Consider the following 27,682-nt stretch of genomic DNA (forward strand, 5'->3'; position numbering starts at 1 on the left):
TCCTGAGATCTGGTGTGGGAAAATAACTAGACTAGATTCCAGGGTCCCCAAAGCATTAGGGTATTTTTAGCGGTTAAAGGTAAATAACTATTAGCCGACATAGGAGGTGTGTGTATGTGTATGTATGTATGTATATATATATATATATATATATATATATATATATATATATATATATATATATATACATACATATATATATATATATATATATATATATATATATATATATATACATACATATATATATATATATATATATATATATATATATATACACTCAGTGTGTATATAAATATATACATACAGTATATACACACAAACTGTATATACTGTATATACAGCCTGCTCTACATTTTACAGAGGCTGTCAAGCAGTGACAAATGAATCAGAGGAGATAATTCATTTGGTTCTTCATAGATGGTTTCCTCTTCTATCCCTGCTATCCTCACCTCTCAGGTGGAAAGGCAGAGTTAATTATTTCTGAAACTAAAAATAGAGTCAATTAAGCAATGATCCATGCCAAAACAGAGACTAAAACTCAAGATAAAATAACCAACTTTAAAAATATTTGGAATCCCTGGATTGCCTTCCAATTTTGATGCTTCCCTACTAAGACCTTGGTAATCTCCATTTATACTTCCATTCTCTGCATTCGTGGTATATGTTTATTACCATGTACTACCCCGGAGACCCCTACTACCTCTCATCTCTTTCTTCCCTATCTATTTTTTCTCCTACCTAATACCATACCAATTATACACAGTTGTATGAGTATAGGTATAAGTATAAGTCTTATATGTGTATAAAATTTTAGATTCTATAATAAATTATTTCTTTTTTTTTTATTTTATTTAAAAACTATACACTTGATAAAAATTAAGACCTTTTTTTTTATTTTATCTGAGGTCATCTTATATTAGCCTGGTCTAAGTTAGTTTTATCCTCTTATACAATGTATGATGCAATCTTTTGAGTAGTTAGATCCATGCTAAAATAGTTTTAGTTAGACTACTTTTAGTTTATGTTGGAACTACAACTCAATATTATTACCATATATGTGATCTTTTCTTTTGCTGCCACCATATGTACTTATGTATACTAATTGTTAAAATTCAATAAACAAATTTGACAAGGAAAAGCAGAGAGTGAGATAATTTACACAAACGGCCAGTCAGGTGCTTACATCGCACCTATTAAAAGTGTCTGTTTGTATTGACTCCACTGTCAACTTCTCACTGAGTTGTGATGAGAAGCAGAGATCAGAATCCCCTCTCCTCATTGCAGCTTATCTAACTGCTGCACAGTGCAGATAAGCCACAATAGTCACTATTGGGGCCTATCTTCGTTTAATAAATGGACACCATAATAAGATGTGTGGAAAATGTACATATCAAGCATTTATTTGCCCAAATCCACAACGCAACCTCTTTATCATAGTGGCTATGTATTTTGCATATCTGATAATTCTACATTGTTTGTAAGGTTAAACTACTTTGAAGTGTATCAGGGTCCATGGCACATCAGAAATTATGCAGTTTTAATATTTTTTATTTGTTAGAAAAGAACATTATTACTGATTGTTTTTTTTCTTACTTTGGCTTCTGATGTTGGCTCCAAGAAGCAAAGTCGATTCCCAAGTCCCTCAGCTGCCAAACAAAATTTCCTCTGTTCCTTATGGATGGTCGCAATGCACTGAAGGACAACTTCATCATCCTAAAAAAAATAAAAAGTAAAGGTTGTAGAATCATAAAAGGTAGGGATAGCACATTATTTACAGAAGGCAGTTAATGAGACTGAAATAATTTGATACTGATGAAAGGCCAAGATTTGGCCAAAATTATTGTAAATAAGAAAATAAATCTTGTGCGTTCAATGTAGGGAAGCGTTAGAACCTCTGGTTTTTATTTCTGCCTCTGTTCCTATTGGTGGAGGTTCAGAAAAACAGGAAGCTTGTTCCCATGTCAACTGTCTAAAACAAGATTTCTTGTCCTGTGGAGAGATCTAATCGCACTTCCGGTTGAGTCTTAAAGGAGATGTAAAGGCAGAAGGTTTTTTATCTTAATGCATACTATGCATTAAGATAACAAAAAAATTATGTGTGTAGCAGCCTCCCCAGCACCCCCAATTACTTACCTGAGCCCCTTCTCTCTGTAGCGATGTCCACAAGCGTTTTAGCTGTCCCAGACATTCCTTTGATTGGTTGAGACACAGCAGCGGCACCATTGGCTCCTGCAGCTGTCAGACAGTCAGACAGTCAGCCAATCAGGGGAGAGAGGGCAGGGCCAAGTGGGGATCCATGTCTGAAAGAATACACAGAGCTTTGACTCGGCTCAGGTGCCGCCTGTAGCAAGCTGCTAGCTGAGGGGGGCACTCAATAGGAGGGAGGGGCCAGGAGAGCTGAAGAGGGACCAGAAAAGAGGGGGATCAGGGCTGCTCTGTGCAAATCCAACTGCAAGTAAGTATAATATATTTGTTATTTAAAAAAAAACAAAAACAAAAAAAAAAGCCTTTACAATCACTATAAGGCGGCAAGTAAAGAAAAACGTCCTCAAAGGAACACAGACAGCAAAAAAATAAAAAATACATTGGTTTTAAGCACTCCTTTCTCCGTCCAAAATTAAAAATAAAAAGTTTTGGCTTAAATATGTTTTACCAGATTGGAGGTTTATAAGCTATAATCATGTGGTTGGGAATGAAGACTGGACACATTGATATTGATAATGACTTTACAAACGCTGTCTTAGTTACGATACATAAATATTTCCTTATTGAGTGATGAAGAAGCATCAATCAAACCAGAACATCCTGCATACACAACTGTATTTTGGCCAAATATCAGTTATCAGGCCTTGTCAAGATTTTATTATCGTATAATGAGATAGGTAATGTACTATGTAGGAGAGGGTAACAGAACAACCCACTAGCAGGTCTGCAGTTCACAAAACCACAAAACACAGACACAAATATAACTTCTACACAATGATATTGGCAATGATATTCTCCCTGCTGGATTCTACCTAAGAAATAACTGAAGAATTCACTGCAGGCATTGAGAAAATGGGATCTTATATCTATAAGTATCTCACTGCCACTTGCAATTTGTAAATATGGTATTTGAGGTTACAGTAGTTTATCTCTTTTATATAACAAGCATATGGGCATTGAATAATGTAAAAAACAAAACAAAAAAACTGTCAAACTCTTCCACAATTTCAGCAACTTTTCTTTCATATGGGTCTTGTGATTTCAATAAGGTTAATTATTTTACTTAGAAATGGTAAAGTTCATGTTGCACTGTGCCTTTCACCATTAAGTCACTAGTTATAATGCATTCACAAGTTAAACATTTACAGCAAAATAATATAAACAGTTTGACTGCCTCACTGAAAAGCATGCGTAGGTGAACATAAACGCATTTTAGTAAATTGTATGTAATACACACAATGAACAAATCTGAATGGTTAAAATACTAGATAAAGAATATCTGCTATGGTTAAAATATGGGGCTGCCACTGCTCACTTTCTTTTGAAAAGACTAGTTGCCTGGCTGTGTTTTGCTTCTGTACTTCTGAGTCACACACTTAGAACAGGCATACTGTAATGAGGGTCAGAGACAATTAAAACTCAAAGTATTGAAGCCAAAAGCATCAATATGACAACCAGGAAATAATTTACTATTTTAGAAGTGTGTATGGACCATTTGTACACTAATATCTGTCAGGCTGAGTGATTTGTTTAATTTTCTTTTTTCTACTAAATAAAAAAATAAAAAAGAACATCGATCTCAGTATACCAGTGACATGGAAAAGAGATTCCTGCCATACTTTTGCTTCCTTCAGACTGGGAGTGTGCAGGCATTCCTTACTGACACTTTCTCAGATGTCCAAAATAGACATGTCAACATCTGCTGTCATGTGTTTGCTGAACACACTAGTTGCATATTCAAACAGTGGCCTTTGTATCATCTTATGGTGGTTAATATAAATTCTGGACTCTGCTAAAGATGCACTACTATAATTACGTCTAGGCCATATGTCACAGGATGTCATTCTTGCAGCCACACCTGATACAGCATGGAGTGTAGACACAGCACTTTTATTTTTGCAGCCCATCTACACCGCTAACTTTAGGAAGCTGAGAGCTCTTCAGAAACCATGAAAGAAAGCTGACATTCAGCTTTGTGACAACATAAAGTAGATGTAAAACTGATCACTAAGACCTCATACACGTTTTTACTTGTTAAATTCCAAAATATTTTTTAATATTCTAAAATCTGCTGCTTTTATTAAATAATACTTGGCAATCCTGACGTCAACACTTTGTCCTAGTCTCCCAATTATTCTCCTGCATTGTCACGCTGTCACATGTTCGCCTATTAAAGAATAGGGATGGGCCAAACAGACCCCTGTTCAGTTCGCACCAGAACTTCCAAACACCGCGAAAGTTCAGACCCGAAAAAACGATCCCAATTAAAGTCAATGGGACCCAAACATCAAAAATCAAAAGTGCCCATTTTGAAGGCTCAAAAGCAAGTAATTGGGCATACAATGGTTATAGGGGTCCGGGTCCTGCCCTGGGGGACTTGTATCAATAAAAAAAAGTTTGTAAAAAAACTTAATTTTTTAATGAGCAGTGATTTTTTTGATTTTTAAAGTAAAAGCATAAAAATAGAAATAAAACGTACAATGTAGTGCCTGGGGGGGTCCCCTTAGTCTACCTGTACAGTGGCAGATCTGTACCATGTCTAGAATCTGCTGCAGCAATAATTGCATTTATAAACCCAAAAAATAATTACATTTTCCCTGCAAGCTGCCTTTATTTTGCTCAGCAACAGCTGGGAAGCCAGTGTGAATGATGAGGCCACAATGTAGTGCACTGGGAACAAGATTAGAGATTTTTTGGATACATTCTGGTGTCACTGACTTTGGATAGAAGTAACCTGTGCATACAAATTGGTCTTTGGGTGTCGGTCTATTCTCATGATTCAGTAAGTCAGTGGATCATCAGCTGGAAAGCTCTCCATCTCTGTTTTGGCCCCGAGGTAATTGTCCACCATGTGATGCAGATGCTGCCAATGGGATGTGGAAGCTGACAGCCCTGGGCAGTGAGGACTAAAAAAATTCTGAAAATGCCTCACTAAGGCGGACGCCTTCTCCAAAGCTCCTCTCTTAGTATAGTATAGTTATTAAGGTTGAATAAAGACACCAGTCCATCCAATTCAACCTGAGTGAGTGTCTACAATTGTCCCTATCCCCATACATTGCACCCTCACATCAGTCCCTACCTTCAAGGAGCCCACAATCCAAGGTCCCCATTCATATACTAGGGCCAATTTGGACAGAAGCCAATTAACCTACCTGCATGTGTTTGGAGTGTGGGAGGAAACGGGAGTACCCGGAGGAAACCCACACAGGCACAGGGAGAACATGCAAACTCCAGGCAGGTAGTGTCGTGGTTGGGATTTGAACTAGTGACCCTTTTTACTGTTATGCGAGAGTGCTAACCACTGCACCACTGTGCCACCCAACAGAAGACCAACAGAAGACTCAAAACAAAATTTTCCACCACACTGTAACTGTCAGGAAAGGTTCCACCCAATGATGATACTGTCTGACATTTAGCGTGCAGTACTGTGGTCCACCAGCAGGTGTCTCCTGGCAGTCTGGAACTTAAAAAAGTTAAGTCAAAAACTAAGTCTAAACCTACTCCCACCCCCATTCTAACACTATTCTATCTACCCTGTGAAAGAAAAGATCCTTATACTTACCTATTCTGAAGCTGCCCCGGTCCGGTCATATGATCTCTTCAGAAACAGCTTCAGTGAAGAGGAGAGATCGCCAACAAGGGTTACAAACACCTATGCAGTGACATCACCCATAGGCTTACTATGGGGCCTCCATTGTTGGCTGCCCCTCCTCCACGCTGAAACTGGCACTGGGCCCTGATCATGTGACTGGACCACAGTGGCTACAGAATAGGTAAGTGTGATAGACCCAACCAGGACAGGGGCTTTTGGAGGGGACTGCAGGGTGGCCTTTTGCGTACTGACTATAGGCCATGGATTGCAATGGGAACACTTCTCTTCGGGAGGTGTGTTCCTGGGGGGGCCCTTGCTTTGGATTCAAGTCCACGTTTCCCCAAAACACACAGACTCTAGGAACTGGATGACCCATATATATATTTGGGGTCTCTATGCCCAAACCAGAAATTACTGCTTTAGATTGTTAATATCATCAGCTTAAAGCAACCTGATTCTGGGGTCTCTTGATACAGTATAATCTGTTTAAGGTGTTATGTTTTAAGTGTCTTTGTCCCATTGTATGCCTCATAGGTGTGCATTCCCATTGTTAATTGAGTCACCTATTGTCTGTGTCTGTCTGATCATCTTTTGGAGGTGAGATTAAAATTGTGACCAATGTACCTTGTTATCGAACCCCTGTGGAATGTTATATGTTTATGTTGATTAGCTTACTTAGATTATGTTTATGTTGGTTGTTCTTGTTTACAGTTTGTATTGTTAGGGTAATGTGATCATGCCCTACCTGGTCCTGTGTGCTATATAGATTCTGTGTGAGTTTTCAATAAAGTGGGTTCCAGCTCTAGAGCACCTAAGCTAATGTCTAGATTCTTGGGTGCAATATTCAGCTTTAATATCTGGTTCTTGGGTCCAGACTGGAGGAAGCTCTAGCTTGACAGAGGCACGTAAACTGGGTGCTGGACAGTTCCTTCACAGTAGGTATAAGAATCTTTTCTTTCACAGGGTGGATAGAATAGTCTTGGAATGGGGGTGGGAGTAGGCTTAGCCTTAGTTAGATTTTGACTGAACTTCCACTTTAAACAGTGTTTTTTTTGGCAACTGCTTACGATGCATGCTACTTTAGCAAACTAAATATCAATTAGTTAGGGTTTAAATCAACTTTATAAGTAACAAAAAATGATCTAGAAGTATTTGTTGTCTGTGTATATGAGTATGCAATGACAAAAGTAAAACTGGCCATAAAAAAGAAAAACGCAGATTCCTCCATCCATTTAAAACACGTGGATGGAGGAATCCCTCCTGCAGGTATACTGTATTCTAAAAGTAGCTCCTGCTGCTGTCAGAATTCACAAATTAGCAGATGCAGCTCATTGAGTAAATGTTCATGGACTGGATTCTACAAATGGAAGATCCAGCTTTAAAAATACATTAAAGCTCAACTCCAACCTTACCTTCCAACTTGCACTGTAAAAAGGCTATTCTCCTTTACTCTGATTTCTCCGCACACTCTGAGACTCTCACAGTGCCCACTAGAAACTGCAGCAAGTCAGATAGAGCTCAGATCATTTTCTGGCTGGAGGATGTACAACATCGTCGAACACCCCACCCCTTTTATTTATTCAGTTGTTTAAATCAGAAAGTCTCAGGATCATATGTGCAACTTACTACAGCTTTAGGCTTATACAGACATATACAGCCACCTGCCACCAGCCATGATGCCACTGGGTCTTAAATAAGGTATGCAATGAAAAAGGAAAGGGTTTACTTAATTGATTTCTTTAGTATGCTATTTAGGAGGTATGGGAGGAGGGGGGGGAAGGCAAACATAAACAGTTTAAACTTTACTTGCTTAAGCAAGGTTCCACCAACCTTTTCATTTGATATGCTTTCATATTATGTATTTGATGACTAACCTAACCTTGGCTTTGTTTACTTGAATCAGAAAAGGGCTGGCGACTCGGATGCACCTGAATAAAAGTCCTTTATTTGGTTACATGGGTACATGGGTACATGGGTACAGGCTTCACTAGTGCGTTTTGGCTAAGAATCCTTCATCAAAGCATTGGCTTTGTTTAGTCTATTTTTAGACAATGATTTCTAATCCCTACATATTAATATTTATTCTTTTTTTATGCATTCTTTATTTAGAAATTATGTATTTTTGTCAAAAAGATAAATTCAATATCAAAAACAAAAAGTACACACAACAACCCATTGGATGTAATGACAGCATAACAGAATCCTTAGGCAAATAAATATAAGGAACGTATCAGTGGTGTCAAAAGATCAACCTCAGATTCAAAATCCTCTCAATAATAAGAGTAATGCCACAGTGCACATGGGCAAAGATGACATATGTCACTGCAAATGATTAACATTGGGAGAACCAGCTCTTCCTGAGTTCACAAAATAATGCTGCATCATCACAGTGAGAATATGGAATTACCTGGTGTAACATAGCAATATAATTAGCAATTATTTTTATTACTACGTAAATCAAATAATAAGCTCTTCATAAATCTAACTTGTGGATGGTTTATTTTGGGCAAAATGACAATCCAAACATTTTAAATAATCTTAATTCTGTTCTGCAAGAACTGCATTGTACTGCGTGTCACTATAGAATCTAAGATAGCAGAAAGACTGCTACATGAAGAAGGCTTAACAAGGAATCAAATATGGTACAGTAAAAGAAGGCAACTAGGAGGAATGACACCGGTCTAAACTAGAACAAAAGGAGAGACCGTATTCAGTAAACATTATATTCATAATGTATTATGTTTTTGATATGTATTTTCAAGCATTTATAACCCAAACAAAATGTTAAAAAATTAAAAGCTTTTCGTTTTAAAGCTCAAGAAGGAAATATGTTGCTGAGATTAGAGAACAATTTGCAATGTCTCTGTCACATGAAATGATCATGCAGTTTCTACCGCATCTTTCAGTGGTGAATGTGCCTTGAATAATACATGAGTTGCAGGGAGGGAAAACTCCAAGTAACCATATTTCAAGTAGGTAGTTACACTGATTGTTAATTCTGACTCGATATCAAGACAGATGACTATGCCATATTGTTCCAGCTAGGTAGCTTGATAGTCTTGGTAGTTTAACTCTCCTCTTGCCTAAAAAAATAAATAGATATCTTAAAAGAATGGGACTTACTTGCCACGCACAATATATTTTCACTGCAAAACAGGACCGCTGTTGTAATAAACAATAGTGCAGTATAACATCCAGCTTCTGTCATGTTAGGTATGTCTGCAGGCAAGACATGTCCTTACACACTACTGGCACTGCAGTTTTGTTCCGTCAGCCTACCTACCAGGTCTCCAATTAGATTTCAAAATATGCTACAAATCACATGCCATACTAAAACATGTCATACTGTGCTGTCCTTTATGAACTTTTTCATGGATATCTATTTATTGTTATCAAAATGTGCAAACCCTCACAGGCTAGAAACCTGGATAGGTGTTTTCTTTTTGGAGGTTTTCTGTTAAAATGGAACAATAGCAAATGTCATGCTAAAAAGGAAAAGTGTGGGGAGAATATGCAACACATCCATTTTTAAATATGAATTCATTGGTGTATTTTTGAAAGGTATTAATTCCCACTTCAAACAAAATGCAACCCCTGTGTATATGGGGTTATGCATAGCGACTGTAAAGAGTCTCTCCTGTCTCTCCAGTGTGAAAGCCCAAGTACTTTCACACTGGAGCGGTGCGCATGCAGGACGGTAAAAAAAGTCCTGCAAGCCGCATCTTTGCACCGCTGTAAGAGCGGTGTCTACACCACTCCTAAAGCACCCCTGCCCATTGAAAACAATGGGGCAGTGCCGCCAAACCGCCATTGCAGCGGTGCTTTGCATGCAGTTTTAACCCTTTTTTGGCAGCTAATAGTGCCGCTAAAACGTCAGAAAAGCCAACGCTGACGCCCACCCCAGTGTGAAAGTAGTCTTTAGGAATTAATATTTACCAAGGCTATTTTCTCAGAGAGAAAACTGTAGGAACACACCTGTAGCACTCCCCTTGTACCCTAAAGGCAGGATGATACCTCCAGAGGCAGGGAGCGAGCTAGCATTGAGTCCATAGCTATAATGGCTGGCTGTGAGTCCATCTGGTCAGGTTGTTTTCCTGCCAGGTTGTCCTTTACTGAACTCTAATTTTAATACAATTCTGCTACTGCAGCTGGACTGGAGTTTTTTTTCCCACTGCACCATGCTGCTACCCCCCCCCCCCCCCCCCCATAAGTAGTTTAGGAATGCAATGCCAGGCTCCTGCAGAAAATGCCTACAACTCTCTGTGCTGGTTTTAATTTTGAAAGCTGCAGGCCTTGTGAATGCACTACAAGTGAGCGCAGTTCAGTGAGAACTACAAGCCACCTGTAGCAGTGGCAGACAAGTAATGTTCTCTCATTCACAGATACCTGTGAATAAATGATATGGCTATGTGAGAGTAGCTCCACCCAGCTGGGCTGTTCTTAAAATGTGACATCAGGTGCAGAGAGAGGATCCCCCACCAGTTTTCACAAGGGGTGGGATCAGCGAGGTGAGAAGGACATATGCCAGAGCATGGAACATGTTACACACTAAATATGTATGTAACCTGTAGCATGCTCCAAAAGGTAAATTTATTCTTTAAGTGGAAAATAAAACTCCATGTTTTTACCTACTGATCTGGCCAGTACCACACCTCCTGTATTGAGTGCTTCCACCAGCACCATTCTGCCAATGTAAATCAGCGTGCGCTGGTCGGCAAGCAGTTAATTTAGAATTTCAAATTTCTTTCTTTCTTTTTTTTTTTTTCTTTTTTTTTACATTTTTACATACACACAAGCATATTGTTCCTTAATGTATCTCCTTTACACCTTTGTGACAAGACAGCACAAAATTTAAAGAGGAATTTGAGTATATAAAAAAATGTCATATAAAGCATTTTGTAAATTAATGAATTAATTAAATTAAAAATTACTTTCTCATTAAAATCTGAAATAGTTGAATTTTCTAAAACTGTCAAAAAATTCAATGCAATATGGCAAATGGAGGCATTCTCTATGGAGTGTGCATGGTACACCAAAAATGTAATCTCCTGCTTGTATGATTGACTCTCTGATTTTCTCAGATATCTGTACTAGGATACAGATAACATTTTAGATATAATCAGCAATAGGAATGTTATAATATTTTTCTTAACTAATTAGAACTCTGAAAGTGCATCCAATGGTTATGACCCTCACATTCAGAAATCAGGACAAAAAGGAACAAAGGCAGGCACTCTGCTGCAATGTTTGTTAAAATCCTAGCAATCTATGTCTGAATGTATGACAGATGCTGTTACCTTTTGTTTGTTCATTACGATAAAAATCAATAAAAATATTGAAACCAAAATCCTAGCAATATACATAGCTTACCCAGTGGGAATGTTTTTTTTTCTCAACAAAAGTGGAGTTAAGCTTCAAATAAGATTTCAGGATCAATGGATTTTCATCACATTTAGATCTCACTCAAAATTTACTTTCACTGAACAAATTTGTGTTAGCTAAAACTTTGTGCGTTAAAGCACACCTTAGTATTTGCAACATGTTGATGTCAGTGTGTCAGAAACTTTATTACATGCTGATCCAGAGTTAAGCCACGTACACACAATCGGATTTTCCACCAACAAATCCGTGGACTTTTGTCCGAAGGGCGTTGGCCCAAACTTGTCTTTCATACACATGGCACACAATTGTTGGCCAACAATCACATACTACCTGGTTTTTCAGCTCTTTAGCGCCACCCTTTGGGCTCTTTCTGCTAATTTTATGTGGGTAGAAGTTAGGTGAGTGTTGATTCGCGCTTTTCTTTTTGTACTTTTGATTTAGCACTTTCAGTTTGTTTCTGAGCGGCCGTTCATCAATCAGACATGTTGCAGAATCAGAGAGATAACGTGTTAATTGTTAATGGCCTTGGTTATTGCTTTGACATTTTTTTTTGGTTGAATAATGATTTGATTTGGTATATTTTCTATATTTTTAGATGCATAGAATGCACTTTTTGGTTAGGCTCTATTGGCAGATAGCATGTCTAATTTTATTTTTTTTATTTTTTTAATGCACAATAAAAAAAATTGGGGAGAATAATACTTGGCTATGTGTTTTACTTCAAATGACAGTTTGGGAGTAGGCAGTTACAGTTTAAAAAATACAATTTATAATTAACAAGGGACACCAACATAGTTGTATCTTTGATCTTAAAAACTACGGGATAATGGTGTTGTGGTAACTTGCCCAAATTTAAAAAAAAGCATAATAATATTATTCTTGATATCACTAGAAAAAAGTCTTTGAAAATTTGTTTGCAATAACTCCATCAGTATCACCAGCATAGCAGCTTCATTATTATCCCATTAAAGAACAAGAGAATGTGCGCTGCATTTCAAAATGTCATAATTTTCCGCGTCGCGAATGTTAATTCTCCATTACGAACGCAAGTTTACAAGACCGTTCACTTCTGGCTTGTCCTTACTTACGAGCAGGCATGTTTAAAGTGATAGTAAGGCGTTTTTTTTTTTGTTTAATAACAAACATGTTTACTTACCTGCTCTGTGCAATATTTTTTTTATTCAGTACACACAGGATATGGCCTACAGTTATGCATCGAGCTCATGGTATTTCCTCCCCCTGGTGCCACTTCCCTGATTTCTCTGTCAATATCAACAGCTCAACTATCAACTTGTCCTCCCACACCAAGGTCTTAGGTGTAATCCTGGACTTCGAACTAACCTTTCGGCCCCACATCCTATTGCTATCCAAAATTTACAGCCTCAACCTGCGCAACATCTCCAAGATACACCCATGCCTAACCAATGTCACCACAAAGCATCCTATCCACTCCCTGGTCATCTCTCGCCTTGACTACTGCAAATCCCTCCTCATTGGCTTACTTCTAAATAGGCTATCCCCACTTGAGTCCATCATGAATGCTGCTGCCAGGCTCATCCACCTCACAAAACCCTCAGTGTCTACTATAGCCCCCTGCCAATCCCTCCATTGGCTGCCACCCAACCAACAAATTTAATTCAAGATACTAACAATAACTTACAAAGCCATCCACAACCTGGCCCCCAGCTACATTAACCTAGTCTCAAAATACCAACCTAATTTGCACTTGAAAGTGCACTTGGAAGTAAAAAAAACAGCATTTTAGCTTGCACATAATTGGATGATATAATCAGCAGTGCTTCCCCTCAATTCAGATCTACCCCTTAGACTTAGAGTGACTGTACTTCCAAGTGTACTTTCAGTGCACTTTCAAGTGCACTTTCAGTGCAAAGTGTATTTGCCTTTCGTAAATAACCCCCATTATGTCCTCCGATTCCGCAACATGGCTGGTTGACGAACGGGCATTCAGAAACTAACTGAAAAGCACAAACTGAAAAGCGCTAAATGAAAACCGCAAAACGAAAAGAGCGACTCAACACCAGGCCTTCTTTAATGTTGATTTGGCCCTGGGCAAACATTTTCTTGGGGCCCCCCAACCGCTCTTAGACATATAACAAATAGCAGCAAGACTCAAAATCTGTTTACTGCAGCAGATCAGGCAGCAATTGCAATTGGTTGCCAGAGGATACAACATATTATTACCGATCACTGACTGGTTGCTAGAGGCTACTGCACATCATTACTGTTCACTGACAAACGTATGACAGGAGATGACCAGAGACTGTGGATCTAATACAGGAGATGACCAGAGACTGTGGATCTAATACAGACGATTACCAGAGACTGCAGATCTAATACAGGAGATGACCAGAGACTGCAAATCTAATACAGGAGATGACCAGAGACTGCAGATCTAATACAGGTGATGACCAGAGACTGCGGGTCTAATACAGGAGATGACCAGAGACTGCGGATCGAATAAAGGAGATGACCAGAGACTAGAGTACAGGAGGTGATAAACGAAGTAACTATTTAAAAATTGTACATAGCAGTGTACAGCTATACTATTCATAAAGCACAGGTCAGGCCAAGGATAACAGTCAACAAGCAGTCTATGAGGAGAATGACCTATCTAGCCAGCCAGGCTCACCCCCCGTTCTCATTGATTCAGGGACAGGGCCCTCAGGGGTCTAGGTGCGGGGCCTTCAGCCAGGGTCAAGGTGTGGGACCCTTAGGGGTCCAGGTGCGGGGCCCTCAGGGGTCTGGAGGCAGAGCTTGCAAAGGTCTGGGGGCGGGACTCAAAGGTATGGGGGCGGGACTCACAAAGGTCTGGGGGTGGCACTCAGGTCAGGAGGTGGGGCTCCCATCTCTTCTACTCCGATGTCAGCTCCGAGCCTCCGAGCATACAGGCTGCATGGGCGGGGTCGGAGTGGCAGTGGAGCTCCCAGCTCCGCTCCCACCCCCACCCTGCTGGCAGGGGGATACAGCAACACATAATAATTCCATAACCCAAATAAAAAACTCAATTTTTTTTTTTCTTTAAAAACATACAACTACAAACAGCTTTAAGTTTTAGCTGAAGAGGCACTCTGAGATTTGCGTTAGGAATACAGGATAAATTTCAATGCTTGACAGAATGAGCAGAAGTTCTGAGGACAATAAATCTACACTGCTAAGACAGCTAAATCCATTTTCCTTACTGGACATCTGTGACTAGTGACAATGATTCTCACATCTCCTCCTGTACATCTGAGTCAGCTGTTCTTGACTGGAAATGTCACGGGTTATAGAGTCAGTGTTAACAGCAACCTCTGCAATCCTTAATAATACAGTGATGGATATTTGTCATCTTCACAAGAACACATATTTTCGGTGTTTAAATTGTTTCAACAGCCCCAAGATAGGGCCACTACCATTGCCATGCCCCATAGCAACTGCTTAGCCTGCTATGGCTATTGTTATGCCACTAAGAACTAAAAGTTTGGTTTATTTGTATGGCAGAAGGGACTCTGCAGTCTTTTCTGCCATTAAAACCTTTTTTCCCTACCTAATAATTTTTCTTCTAACTGTAAACTGACTGCTGTGCAAGTGTAGATCGGTGAACAATCCTAACATCTTGAGGAGAAGAGTGCTGGGAAGAAGCAATTCCTGTCCCAGTTGCATCATAATTCATGGCCAACCAATGGAGCAGGAAGAAGGTTCCAGGCCTTAGAAAAGATGTGGTGACAGAGTGATAAGAGGGGGCACAGACAACTCATCAGGAGAGTACACTAAATTGTAAGTCCACCATAATGTGCAAGAATGATGTACATACACATTATATCTGCTTTAAGTTTCTTTAAATTTCTCATTTATGTATATAAAAATGGAACACAAAATGCTACGGTGACCATAGGATGCTGTGAAGCATACTGATACTGAGGTACACAAGTCTCACAAATAACTAAGACATTACAAATATCATCAATATTCAGTTTTCACACCTGAACGGCTACATGAAATGTTTTCAGATCAAAATTAACCATAGAAGAGATTCAGCTAGTTAACATCTGTACATAATCTAGGTCTGTGTCAATTTCTAAGAGATATTGTTGGCTACATAAAATAATGTGTTTATATTTTGTTTTTTTGTTTGTTTTTTAATTGAATATTGAAAATTTTATATTTGAATATTGAATATTTGAATATTGAATATTGAAAATGTAATATTCTTTATTACATGATATTTGTAAACCTCCAAAAGTTCACGTGTTTCAATGAACTACCTGTTAATTCATGCTGCATTAATGTCATAATGTGAGATATGTTTTCTTGATAAAAATGTATGGGAAAAAAAATGACCACAGATCCCTTAATAGGAGAATTAAAAAAAAACAAAAAACGTTTTTTGCTCAATGTATTCCCTGATTTACTTGCAGCCTACGTCCTCTTATATTGGCAAGTAATTACTGTTTCAATTTGTTCTGTTCCTCTCGGGGAGGAAAGAAAATACACAAGGCAAGCCAAGACAAATATAGTGTGCTTCAGGAACCTCTTAGACTCTTTGAGCTTATTCCACAATGGATCTAAGTTACCCATAATAGAGAGAATAAAGGAAAAGTACTGAATAACATATTCTTCCGATCTTCCAACCACAAACAAATATCTGTCATTATATTCATTACTAGACAACACCAAATGAAATAGCTCAAATATATACTTTTTTTTTTTAAATGACACACAAGATTTTTGGGAACAAACTGAGCTCATTTTGTTCATTTAACTGTCCACCAAAACCAGAAATCACTACCAATATCTAAAAGCATTCTAAAGATCTTGATACTTTTGATTATGAGAAATACATTTTTAAAATAGCTTTTAGCAGACCTCACACTGTCTTTTGTTTTTACTGAAACTGACCCAAATTTGTGCATAAAAGCAGATAAGACAGAGACAAGTCTATAGACATCCCTCAAATATTGTTGCAGCGGTTTTCTTAGAACCAGGCAGACCATGGCCAGTTTCTCCTCTCAGCCATGGCTCTCCTATGTCTCCTCTTTTATAACTTGTCTATTTATATTACATATGTATCTTTTTGAAGGTACAGAGCTTAGTGGGGACAGCTTCGTACTGTTTATTCTTTACTTTTCAAATGTTCAAAAAAAACAATTGAAACAGAAAATCCCTTAAAGTGCATCTCTAGGTAAAACTTTATTTTGAATTTTGGATAGATTGGGAAAAGGTTTTAGCTGTCTGTGTCACCCATTAGGGGGATTCACCTCCCAGTTTGTCCTGATCACAACTGTTACCAAAACAGAAAGTGAGAGATAATCTTAAACGTTCTCCCACAGGGAAAATCTTCTGCTAAATTTGGGAGATTTCTTCTAACTTCCTGTTGCATCTCTGGGACAGAAAGTCAAAAAAATCAAGTGGAAAAAAAAAATGGCAGGCATTTTAAACTTTCCTGCTCTACTTAATAATAAAAAGCAAGGCCCGCTTATTAGATCAGGGTCACCTCCCCAAGTAGAAATCACTGCATACTGGATGGGCAAAAATATTACCCATAAGAAAAAAATAGACTACATTCTCACCTTATTCTTTCCAATCACTCACTGCACTTAGGCAAGGGTAATGTCATGGTCCCTCACAAAATGACACTCTTCCGGGGGCTAAAGTGTCTAGGATTTAGGGTACTGATCATTCCCCGAGAACTACGCTGGAAGTATAGTGATGTCATGTCTGGCAATGAGGGATACAGATTAAACATTTATTCAAACATTTTTCCATGAAGGTACACCTCTGCCCTTCTAATATTAAGCAATTTCTCCAGGGGGGTGGGGTCCCTCATCTAATGTAGCAGACCTTGCATTTTGCTTTAACAAAAATGTTTTTTAATAATAATGACAATTCAATAGCAAGCCGCTATAGCAGAATGCTGAAGGGTATGGACCCAGTGGGAACACTTTACAAGTATCATTAAGGCCCCATGCACACTGGGACTCTTCTAAATATTTTTCTCCTGGCAGGAGAAAAGCAACTTCAAAAGCATACCTAAGCCACGTTGTGGCAAATGCGTTTAGAAAAGTTAAGTGCTTGGGCAGTTATTAATTTATTTGGCCAGAATGTTAAATTAGTCTGGCCATTGAAATGAATAAAAGCTCCTAGTGCTTAGGCACAGTTACATATGTTTAGGCACATCTTTGGCATTTTTAAGCAAAACACTCTCTTGAATTCACAAGTGAAGATTATTTATTTTTCCTTCTTCTGAATGCTCCTGCCTCTAAACTCCTGGAAAGCTCTATGTGTGCATGGGTTACATAGGCTAACGTGGAAGGGTTTTAAGAGGCAGAAAAAAAAACATCAAACACCCGTGAAACGGGCGTTTTTGAGCTGCAGTGTGCATGAGGCCTAAGAAGCCTGAGAAACCATAACTCTTTTTGAGCATCTACAGCCTGAAGCATTATCTTAGGTAGTAGCTGTTGCCCACCACACATGTTAGATGTCAGTGAATGTGAAAAAATTATGTGCAACCTGAAAATAAAAGAATACATTTGTATTGTATTCCCTGTAAAATGTCAGCTTTTGAAAATGTTAGCATGATGAATGAGCTTTCTAATGATAGTTATAGTTATTTTTTTTTAATCTTTGTTGTTGCGTACAATTTGTTTCTACTCCTACATTACTATGACAACAGGTGAATCCATTCTGTCAATTTGCATAGCCTAAAATAACCCTTATAAGCACATTTGCATTTCTCGGCAACAGAAATGTTATGGGCACACATTTTCCAATACGGGTATGATTTTCCCTGACACAAACCAGTAAATATAGTATATTATATTACAGCACAGTCTATCACTCCATTCATCATATAACAGAAGCCACTATGCAGCCTTCTATTATGGAGGTATAATTGGAAACCAGGGAGCATTTTGTATGGAGAATTTTTTATTGTAATACATCAGTATTTAAAATGGTTGTAAACCATTTACAACCACTTTTCACTGCAGGTAAGCCTATAGTAAGGCTCACCTGCAGCTATCATGGATACCTTCTAAACCTGCACGGTGATATCCCCTGTATCAGCATGTGCCAATGTCATTGGCACGTGCGCACTGAAGCAACGGCTCGTTCGGGCCATTGCTTCAGCTGACGTGCTGTTACCGATAGCTGTCGCGAGTGACGCCATCGCGGTTCCAGCCAATCACGGTGGCGGAGCCCGCAATACCCGGAAATAACTCCATAACTAGCTCATTATGCCTTTGTCTTGCAGATTTTTTTTTGTTTGTTTGTGGGTTTACAATCACTCTAAACACATCAGCAATTTAGAAATGTATAACTTTTTTTATTTCTTTGTCCATTTGTCAGCCTATATTAAAAGAAAAGTCCTGCCTGAGCTTGTTTGGCTGGGCTTCTCCTATGGTCACAGGAGTGCAATTCCGCTCTCAGCTGACATCTCTGGGATCAGATGCCTGTCTCAGCACCCCAGGAAGCCGCTGAGAGACTGAGACGGATGCTTCCCACCCCTCCACAGCTCAGCACTCCAGTGAGCGTAGAGGAGCAGAGAGGAGAGCTGCTGATTGACAGTCAGCAGTTCTCCTCTCAGGAATCTGTGAAAACCGAGCCGTTGGCAATGTTCCATGGCTCGGTTCTCAGTGCAGAGACGCCAGCGGACAGATGCAGCATCGGTCCCATGCTGCATCCACCTAGGTAAGTATAAAAGTGGGGAAAAAAACCTTTACTTCGTTTTTAAAAACAAGGCAGGATATTTAATATAACAGTATACCAAGTAAAAGCTTTACAGTGCGGAAAATAATTATTTGATCCCCTGCAGATTTTGTAAATTTGCCCACGTACAAAGAAATTAAGAGTCTATAATTTTTATCATAGGTGTATTTTAAATGACAGAGACAGAATATCAACCAAAATCCCAGAAAAACACATGATACAAAGGTTATAAATTGAGTTGCAGCTCAGTGAGTAAAATAATTATTTGATTACCAAGCAAAACTTGACTTAATACTTGGTTGAGAAACCCTTGGTGGCAAGCACAGAGGTAAGACATTTCTTGTAGATGGTTACCAGGTTTGCACACATCTCAGGAGGGATTTTGGTCCATTCTTCTTTACAGATCTTCTCTAAATCCTTAAATGGGGTTGTAAAGCCTCGTTTTTTTTAATCTCCACTGTGCAGGTCGTTTTGCACAGAGTGGCCCGATCCTCCTCTTCAGGGGTCCCCCGGCGGCACTGGTGGCTCCTCCCTGCATCAAGTGCCCATGTTGGACAAGGCTCTCCTAAGGTGGACACCCATGCGGGCGAACTCCCAAGTTCTGCTTCTGTGTCCATGCACACAAAAGGCCCTGCCCCCCCCCCCCCCCCCCGCTGCCTGCATCACTGGATTTGATTGACAGCAGTGGGAGTCAATGGCTGCACTGCTATTAATATATCCAATCAGGAGACAAGACACCAGCTAGAGCTGGTGTGCTCGTTCCCAACCAGAGAAAGATCGGGGCCAGGTAAGTAAATTATGGGCTTGGGGGGGGCCGCAGCACCACAGAAGAGTTTTCACCTTAATGTATAGAATGCATTAAGGTGAAAAAACGTGAGGGTTTACAACCCCTTTAAGGTTTCTTGGTCGTGTCCATAAATTCCCTATAGGATTAAGGTCTGAAGACTGGCTAGGCTGCTCCATGACCCCAATGTGCTCCTTATAGAGCCACTCCTTCATTGCCTTGGTGATATTTGTTTTTGGGTCATTGTCATGCTTGAAGACCCATCCACGACCCATCTTAAGTGTTCTGGCTGAGGGAAGAAGGTTCTTATCCAAGATTTTACAATTCATGGCCCCATCCATTAGCCCCTCAATACAGCAAAGTCAGGCCGCTACCTTTAACAGAGAAACAGCCCCAAAGCATAATGTTTCCACCTCTGTGCTAGACTGTAGGGGTGGTGTTCTTAGGGTCATAGCATTTTTCTTCCTCCAAACACGGCGAGTCAAGTTAATGCCAAAGAGCTCAACTCTGGTCGCATTTGACCACAACACTTTCTCACTTTCTCCCAAAGCCTTCTCTGTATCCTTTAGATGTCCATTGGCAAACTTCAGATGGGCCTGTACATGTGCCTTCTTGAGGAGGGGGCCCAACTGCCTTAAGATCATTTGCAAGCTCCTCCCGTGTAGTTCTAGGCTGATCCCTCACTTTTCTCATGATCATCCTTACCTCATGACACGAAATCTTGCATGGAGCTCCAGACTATGGGCGATTGATGGTTATTTTGTATTTCTTCCATTTGTGAATAATCAATTTAACAGGTGTCTCCTCACCAAGCTTCTTGCTGATAGTCTTGTAGCCCATTCCAGCCTTGTGCAGGTCTACAATCTTGTCCCTGATGTCTTTTGACCGCTCATTAGTCATTAGTCTTGCCTATGATGTCTTTATACACATAACAAGTTGCCGTTAGGAGCACCTTCTTAGTTTGACAGGACTAATCTGTGTACCACATGAGCACATACTGTAGCCAGTCTGTGGGAGCCAGAAATATTTTTGGTTGATAGGGGATTAAATACTTATTTTACTCACTGAATTGCAACTCAGTAGGGGTTATTTACGAAAGGCAAATCCCCTTTGCACTACAAGTGCAAACTACAAGTGCAAAGTGCACTTGAAATTGCACTGAAAGTGCAGTCGCTATAAATCTGAGGGGGTAGATCTGAAATGAGAGGAAGCTCTGCTGATTTTATTATCAAATAATGTGCAAGCTAAAATGCTGTTTTTTGTTTTCCTTGCATGTCCCGCTTGGATTTATAGCGACTGCAATTCCAAGTGCACTTTCAGTGCAATTTCAAGTCCCCTTTGCACTTGTAGTTTGCACTTGTAGTGCAGAGTGAATTTGCCTTTAGTAGATAACCCCCAGTGTATAACATTTGTATCATGCGTCTTTTCTGGATTTTGGCTGATATTCTGTCTATATCATTTAAATACACCTATGATAAAAATTATAGACCCTCCATTTCTTTCCAAGTGAGTAAACCTACAAAATCTGTAGGGGATCAAATAATTGTTTCCCCCACTTTATATGTTATAAAAGTCAGTGTTTAGTCACATTAACCAAAAAGAGGTCCTAAAGAGCTTGTCAGTGCTTTTGATGGAAGAGTATTTACTTGTGATACATAACGTAGAGTAACGTAGAGTAATGAAGAGAGAACAGCTTGAAAATAAATTTATAAGTACAGAAATTATTGTTTTTGTTTATGCGTTTGACATCAGAATGGCAAGAATAAAAAAAGAAAGAGTACGGTAACTTACATCTGCAATCTCTCCAATCCCTAATAAATCATAAAAATCATAAATGGCTCAAAAAGTCCTTAATTCATGTTGAGCAGAATCAATGCCACAGTGGTGATGTGCTTTCAAATCAAGCATGCAGGTGTCAAAGTGTGTCCAGCCCATCCACCAAAGACATCAGCAGCTGCTCACTTCATAATGGTGACTAAGCCCCTGTTCACACCTATGCGAATTAGATGTGCGTTTCCCCGCATCTAATTTGCATAGTAGGAGAATGTGACTGGCTCCCTATGGAGCCGGTCCACATATATCCGGGTGGCTGTGGAGCACACTGCTGAAAAACGCGTGCATTTCAGGGCCGAATTCAGTCATAGAATCGGCCCTGATTCGTCCCTGAAACAGGGAACAGGGACGCATAGAGCTTCTGTGCGTTCCGCAGTGGGTTATTGTATGAACCTGGGCTAAAAGGTCTGGATAAGGACTTTTATGATTTTGATGAATTTTATGATTTACTAGCTGTTTGCGCTGCACTGTTTTGAGTATCTATTAAGCCCCATACACACTATCGCAAAAGACTGATGAGAGCTTTTGGTCGGAAAATGCGATTGTGTGTATGCTCCATCAGACTTTTGGTGGCCGAACTAAAAACCACAGAGGTGATCAATACCACCAAAAGAAAGCCTTACTTGTGGGAAAAAAAGGGCATCAAGTTTGTTTGGGTACAACGTTGCACGACCACGCAATTGTCAGTTAAAGCAACGCAGTGCCGAATCGCAAAAAATGCTCTGGTCATTAAGGGGGTAAAACCTTCTGGGGCTGAAGTGGTTAAAATGTTCTTATAGTTGGGCATAGATGGAACATATTTTCATCCACTTTTCTGAAGACTTAACTTTAGGAAGCAGTGGATTTGTTTCATCTAAAAAATATCAAACAGATTTTCAAGCATGAAGGGAAATGGTTTGACAGTTTGACCCATTATACAGATTGGTTGGGGCATTTGATTCAGTCTAACTTTTCTGTGTGAAATCTGTTATCTCACTTTACAAAACAAGTGAATGAACAAATGCCTTTTCCACTAAATCTGTTAAAGTGGTTGTAAGCCTCAGACATAAAATATGAGCAAAGCATATACCTCTATAGTGATTCTCAATTAGGAGCACTAAGTTTCATTTCTATCTGCTGCCTCATTTCCCTGCTATCAGCATAAATAACTTCTGACAAGTTTTCCTGACAGCAAGAGAAAAATGGAGTGACATCCTTAGTTCTGTTCTTGTGTGCTTTGTAAAGGGGGTTGTGTCCCTTTCCTCCAATCAGCTCTCAGAGCATTCCTCACTGAGTTCTGCAGATTGTAACTTCAGTTCTCTGCCCTCTTTTTTTCTAACAGCACAGACAAGCTGTATACATTTTGGATTTTGAACAGCTGTGGATAAGAGAAGACGGCAGACAAATACAACTTATGTAGGAGGGTTTGTTTCATCTCTGTGTACTACCTGAGGCCAGTCAGTTCATTGGGTATATGGAAGGGTTTACAACCACTTTAAATGCCAATATAAATTCAAACAACAATGATTGCATATTTAAAGTGGTTGTTAAGCCACTAATATAAAAACCTCCCATCCCCTCTGTAACATAACAATATGTGCCCCAGTTTTTTTTATATAAAAAATATGCTGATCTGTACCTATATCAGAGTGGCTCCTGGCCCTCGTGTGACTCCTCGACTCTCTCCTCTGCCCAGCTGACAGCACCAGAAGACAGGGCTGAGCACTCCTGATGATGTAAGCCAGGGAGAAGGGGAATAGAGGAGAGAGAGCTGAGGAGTCACGTAACTGCCGTGAGACATTCTGATATACTTACAGGCCGGCATATTTTTTTATACAACACAGGCACAGGGACACATACTGCTATGTTACAGAGGGGATGGGAGGATTTTATAGTAGTTATGGGAGCAGCAGGAGGGGAGGAGGTGGGCAATGACATGAGCAGACAGGCAGGGAGGGGAGGGGGAGAGGATGGAGGAGAAGATAGAGAAGGATAGAGCAGGGTTGCATGTGACGGAGGCAGGTAAATTGACCACGGTGTCAGGGCTCAGCAGCCATGATTATCTGTGGTCAGTAGAGGGGGTATAGGCCAGGCAGGATCAGCCAGTTTTTTTAGGTGATAGAAGGGGCCAATATTACACAGCACAAGCACTGCGCTGTATAACATGCTTTAAGGGAACAGGATCAGTTCTTTTCTTTGTTTTCGTTTTTTTAGGTTAACAAACACTTTAAGCATCCTGATGTGGAAAAAAAAGAAATTGCAAACATATATATTTTATTTGTGAATTCTTTATTATCGTCTATTCCTAAATAATTTGCAGGTGATCAATGGCTGAAAGTGAACTGGTACAAAATATTATGGATTTCTTATCAGTTCCTTTTTGGAACCCCCTAGGCAGCTTGCTACTTTCAAAACCATGCATCATAACCTCACTCTCTGACCATTGGTTACAAGTGAATAGGCTACTAGGCATTGCGTATTACAATCGCACGTTCACAGCCCTGTAGGAGAACTTGTGCATACAATGGCAGTTAACTGGTAAAGAGTACAAAATACACTATAATCAGTTCATGTATCATAGATCAGTTAACCCTGAGGAACACAGCAGCCTTTAATTGCAAACAATTAGCAGTTCTCAGTTCAGTTTCTCCTATGTGGCTACCTTAAAGCGGAGTTCCACCCAAAAATGGAACTTCCGCTTTAAGCACCCCTCGCCCCCTCACATGCCACATTTGGCATGCAATTTTTTTGGGGGGGAAGTGGGGGCTTCATTAGGAGGGGACTTCCTGTCCCACTTCTTCCTTCCACCCAGGGACCGCCTCCTTTGACCTTAGGTGGCCCCTCCCTCTAGGCGATCTCCTGGGACACTGACAGGTCCCAGGAGATCGCCCGTCCGCTCTGGGAGCGCAGCGTGGCTCGCGCATGTGCCATAGGTGCCTGGCTGTGAAGCCGAAAGCTGTCACGGCCGGGTGCCCAGAGTGGCAATGGAGGCGCCGGTGCAGAGGAGGGGGAGAGGAGCGACACCCCGTTTGGCCGCATCACTGGACCGTGGAACAGGTAAGTTTCTGTTTATTAAAAGTCAGCAACTACACTTTTTGTAGCTGCTGACTTTTAATAAACATAAAAAGCCTGGAACTCCCCTTTAAAGTAGTGAAGCTTGGATTTTGAAGCTATAAGTACTCAAATCTCAGCCCATGGTGAGGAGACCAAAAAATAAAAAAAACTCTACATTTATGCAATGAACATGATCCTAAAATTTACTTACAATGACCCATGCAAACAGCAAAATAGCTGGCCTGGTCTTTTATTGCCTACTCATGATCCTAAACTAAAGTAAGAAAACTCATAAAAAAATAAAATAGTTTCAGACTGTGAAATGTGATAGAATTTTTCTACAAATGTGGTGAAACCAGCTTGAGCAATCCTTGTTTTGGACCCACATGTCTGAGTACAAGGTGGTATTTATCAGAAATTCACGGTACTTATCGTCAGAAACTCATAGCAAGTATTTTCTAATTCATATAGATACTAGTGAAATATGTACACATATTTTAGATTAATGCCACAATGTATTTTTTTGTAACAAGATAATAATTAATAGCCATACACTTATGACAGCTATCAGTGAGAAAATGTTTTCTAATTTTTAAAGCATGAAAGCAATTCCAACCTTCAGCTATGTAAGTGATCACAGACAGGGGGTCAGGATGAAGAAATGTATGGTTGAGAACACTTGTTTTATCTCAGACATTCCATTTTTGCCACCATGCATCTTGAGCATTTGGGAAACCAGCTGCATGGTTCAGTGTTGTGCGCTATTCGAGTCTATGGTAGTTTTTCTTTTGTAGTTCTTGCAGCTCCCTATTGTTGTACAGTCACTACTGTTTTGATAAACTTCATTGTGATTTAAAAGAGAAGTATGGGAATCTCTTTTATTTGAAATGTATACTTACCTAGGTGGATGCAGCATCGGCCTCTGCACTGAAAACAGAGCGATCAAACACAGCCGAGTACTTTTTTTTTTCATCTCCCTCCTCGCTCACTGGAGAGCTGAGCTGCGAAGGGGCAGAGCAGGCCATCTCAGGCTCTCAGTGATTCATCTGGCGGATCCAGACTTTATTGACATGATGACATGGTGCCTGGACTGAAATCGATGACATCAGCAGAGAGCGGATAAACGGGTCACAGGAGTGCAAAACGAACTGCACTTCTGTGACCCATAGGAGAGGCACAGCCAAGCAAGCCAAGCAAGCTTTGGCTGGACTTCTCCTTTAAATAAAAAGTTTACCTTGCATTGGTTTCTTTGTTTCTTTTTACAAGTACTGCACATTCATCTCTGCTACTTCCCAGGCTCCTGCCTGCTGTTCCTTCACTCAGCTGTACACCCAGTGGTTACAGCTTCAGTCCATTAACATACTATATACACATCTTGTTTTCATTACAGGATCATGGAGTAGCTTGGACCTGCTCTCATCTTCTTGGAAAAGAGCCTGGCCCTTTGATTCCGTGTAAACTGAGAGTTCATAAGATATTTTTGTGAAGACTGTTTGGGTCTAGAACTGATGTAGTCTCAGACTTCATACTGAAGACAGAAATAAGCAGATGTATACAGTACAAACTAGGTATCATAAGGAACAGATCGATCTAAATGGCTTGAAATCTGACTTAAGGTTCCAACAATGAAAGCATCAAATGACACCCACAGGTAATCCCGGGATGCAATGTGGGACACCCATCAATTAGTTAATAAGCCCGATGTATGTGCCCGATGTATAACTTTATGAACATTTTTTCGAATGTACACATGTACACACTGTGGAACATAGTACATCAAACGATTACAGGTGTATAATAATAATGTAAAACAAATTATGTTTTGTGTACTTTAAATATTATACAGCTGATACAATACTTAAAAATATAGAATCTAGTGCATTCAGGGGCATTTTATGTGTCAAATCTGCACAATCTAAAATTGTTCCTAGAAAGCAGAAACAGCATCCAACTGTGCCAGATGTTTTAAATGAATTAGCCTATATCATTGACACGTGAAAAGGCATTCCTCATTTACTACCATACTCAAAATGCTTATTATTGTAGCTTAACATAGGAAAGCTAAATTTTTCCTATTACAAATTGAATATTTTACCTTGGGGGATGTTACTTTAAATGTGCATGTATGATTCTCCATATTTAGAAATGGGACAGGCACATATAGAGGCTAATATTGTCTTCTAAACGGAATGACACATGCACACATTCTGACGATCTGCATTCTCTAAACATAGTAAAGAAACCTGAGTACATATAACATGAAAAGAAACTTGCCAATGTATTACTGCACTTCTATCTTCATGAGGCACAACACACTGTGTGATAAATTACAGTGTTGGAGACCAATTTCACACCATCTGTTTTCAGGGCAACATTACTCATACACCTTTCATCTATGTCATCTATGTAACTATATCATAGAACGTGAAATATTCACTGTCTATGGGCCACTAACAACAGTAGAAGGTTATCTGCAGAAGCTGACAAAATGTTTAGGCTGTTGATACTGGGATTGATTAGGGAAGACATGTCTATTACAAAGTTAACATGATTACGCATACAAAAAAAAACAGGCTGATTTCTAAAGGTAAGGACATTTTAATTTGATACCAAGAACAATCAGATCTACACTGCCATTTTCTAGGGCAGGTTACAAAATAGCAGATCAGCTACAGCATATGATTGCTATGGTCAACACTTTTTATTTCCTCCATTTTTCATATTCTATTCACTTTTATTGAAGGTTAGATGCATAGGCCAATCTAATATCAGAGTAAATACATTTAAAAATGTGTCTTCAACATTGTTTTGATCATATGCAAAAAAAACATCATATCGCCTAGGTGGACTATGCTTTATTCCCTTGACTCGTTTATTATTTACATCCAGAAAGTTACTAGTTGAAAATGGGACACAGAGGCACACTTAAGAAAGCATAAATGGGATACTCTAAAAATAAATCTTGGCATGAACACAAAAAGATATCCGTATTGTAATATACAACTTAAAGTGCCCAGGCACATCCATGTGGCCTTTTCTTTTATATACAGAGTATATGGTTAAAATGGTCTTTCAATGGATGCAAAAATACACACAAATGCAATGATCTAAAATTGCCATTCCATTCAGCCCAAAGGCACTTG

General features: G+C 39.5%; 1 protein-coding gene across 8 annotated transcripts in view; it reads right to left on the reverse strand.

Moving 5' to 3' along the window:
• Nucleotides 1-27,682, reverse strand: part of RYR3 (ryanodine receptor 3) — a 1,008,486-nt gene that overhangs the window by 867,930 nt on the left and 112,874 nt on the right. For all 8 annotated transcript variants that reach the window (XM_077464742.1, XM_077464741.1, XM_077464740.1 and 5 more), the window contains exon 2: nucleotides 1,597-1,716. In XM_077464742.1, coding sequence (XP_077320868.1) covers nucleotides 1,597-1,716 — 120 coding nt within the window. The remainder of the gene's footprint in view (nucleotides 1-1,596; nucleotides 1,717-27,682) is intronic.

The sequence above is a fragment of the Lithobates pipiens genome, unplaced genomic scaffold (assembly GCF_037356315.1).
Source record: "Lithobates pipiens isolate NorthernLeopardFrog02 unplaced genomic scaffold, aLitPip1_a1.2 Scaffold_30, whole genome shotgun sequence".
NCBI lineage: Eukaryota > Metazoa > Chordata > Amphibia > Anura > Ranidae > Lithobates > Lithobates pipiens.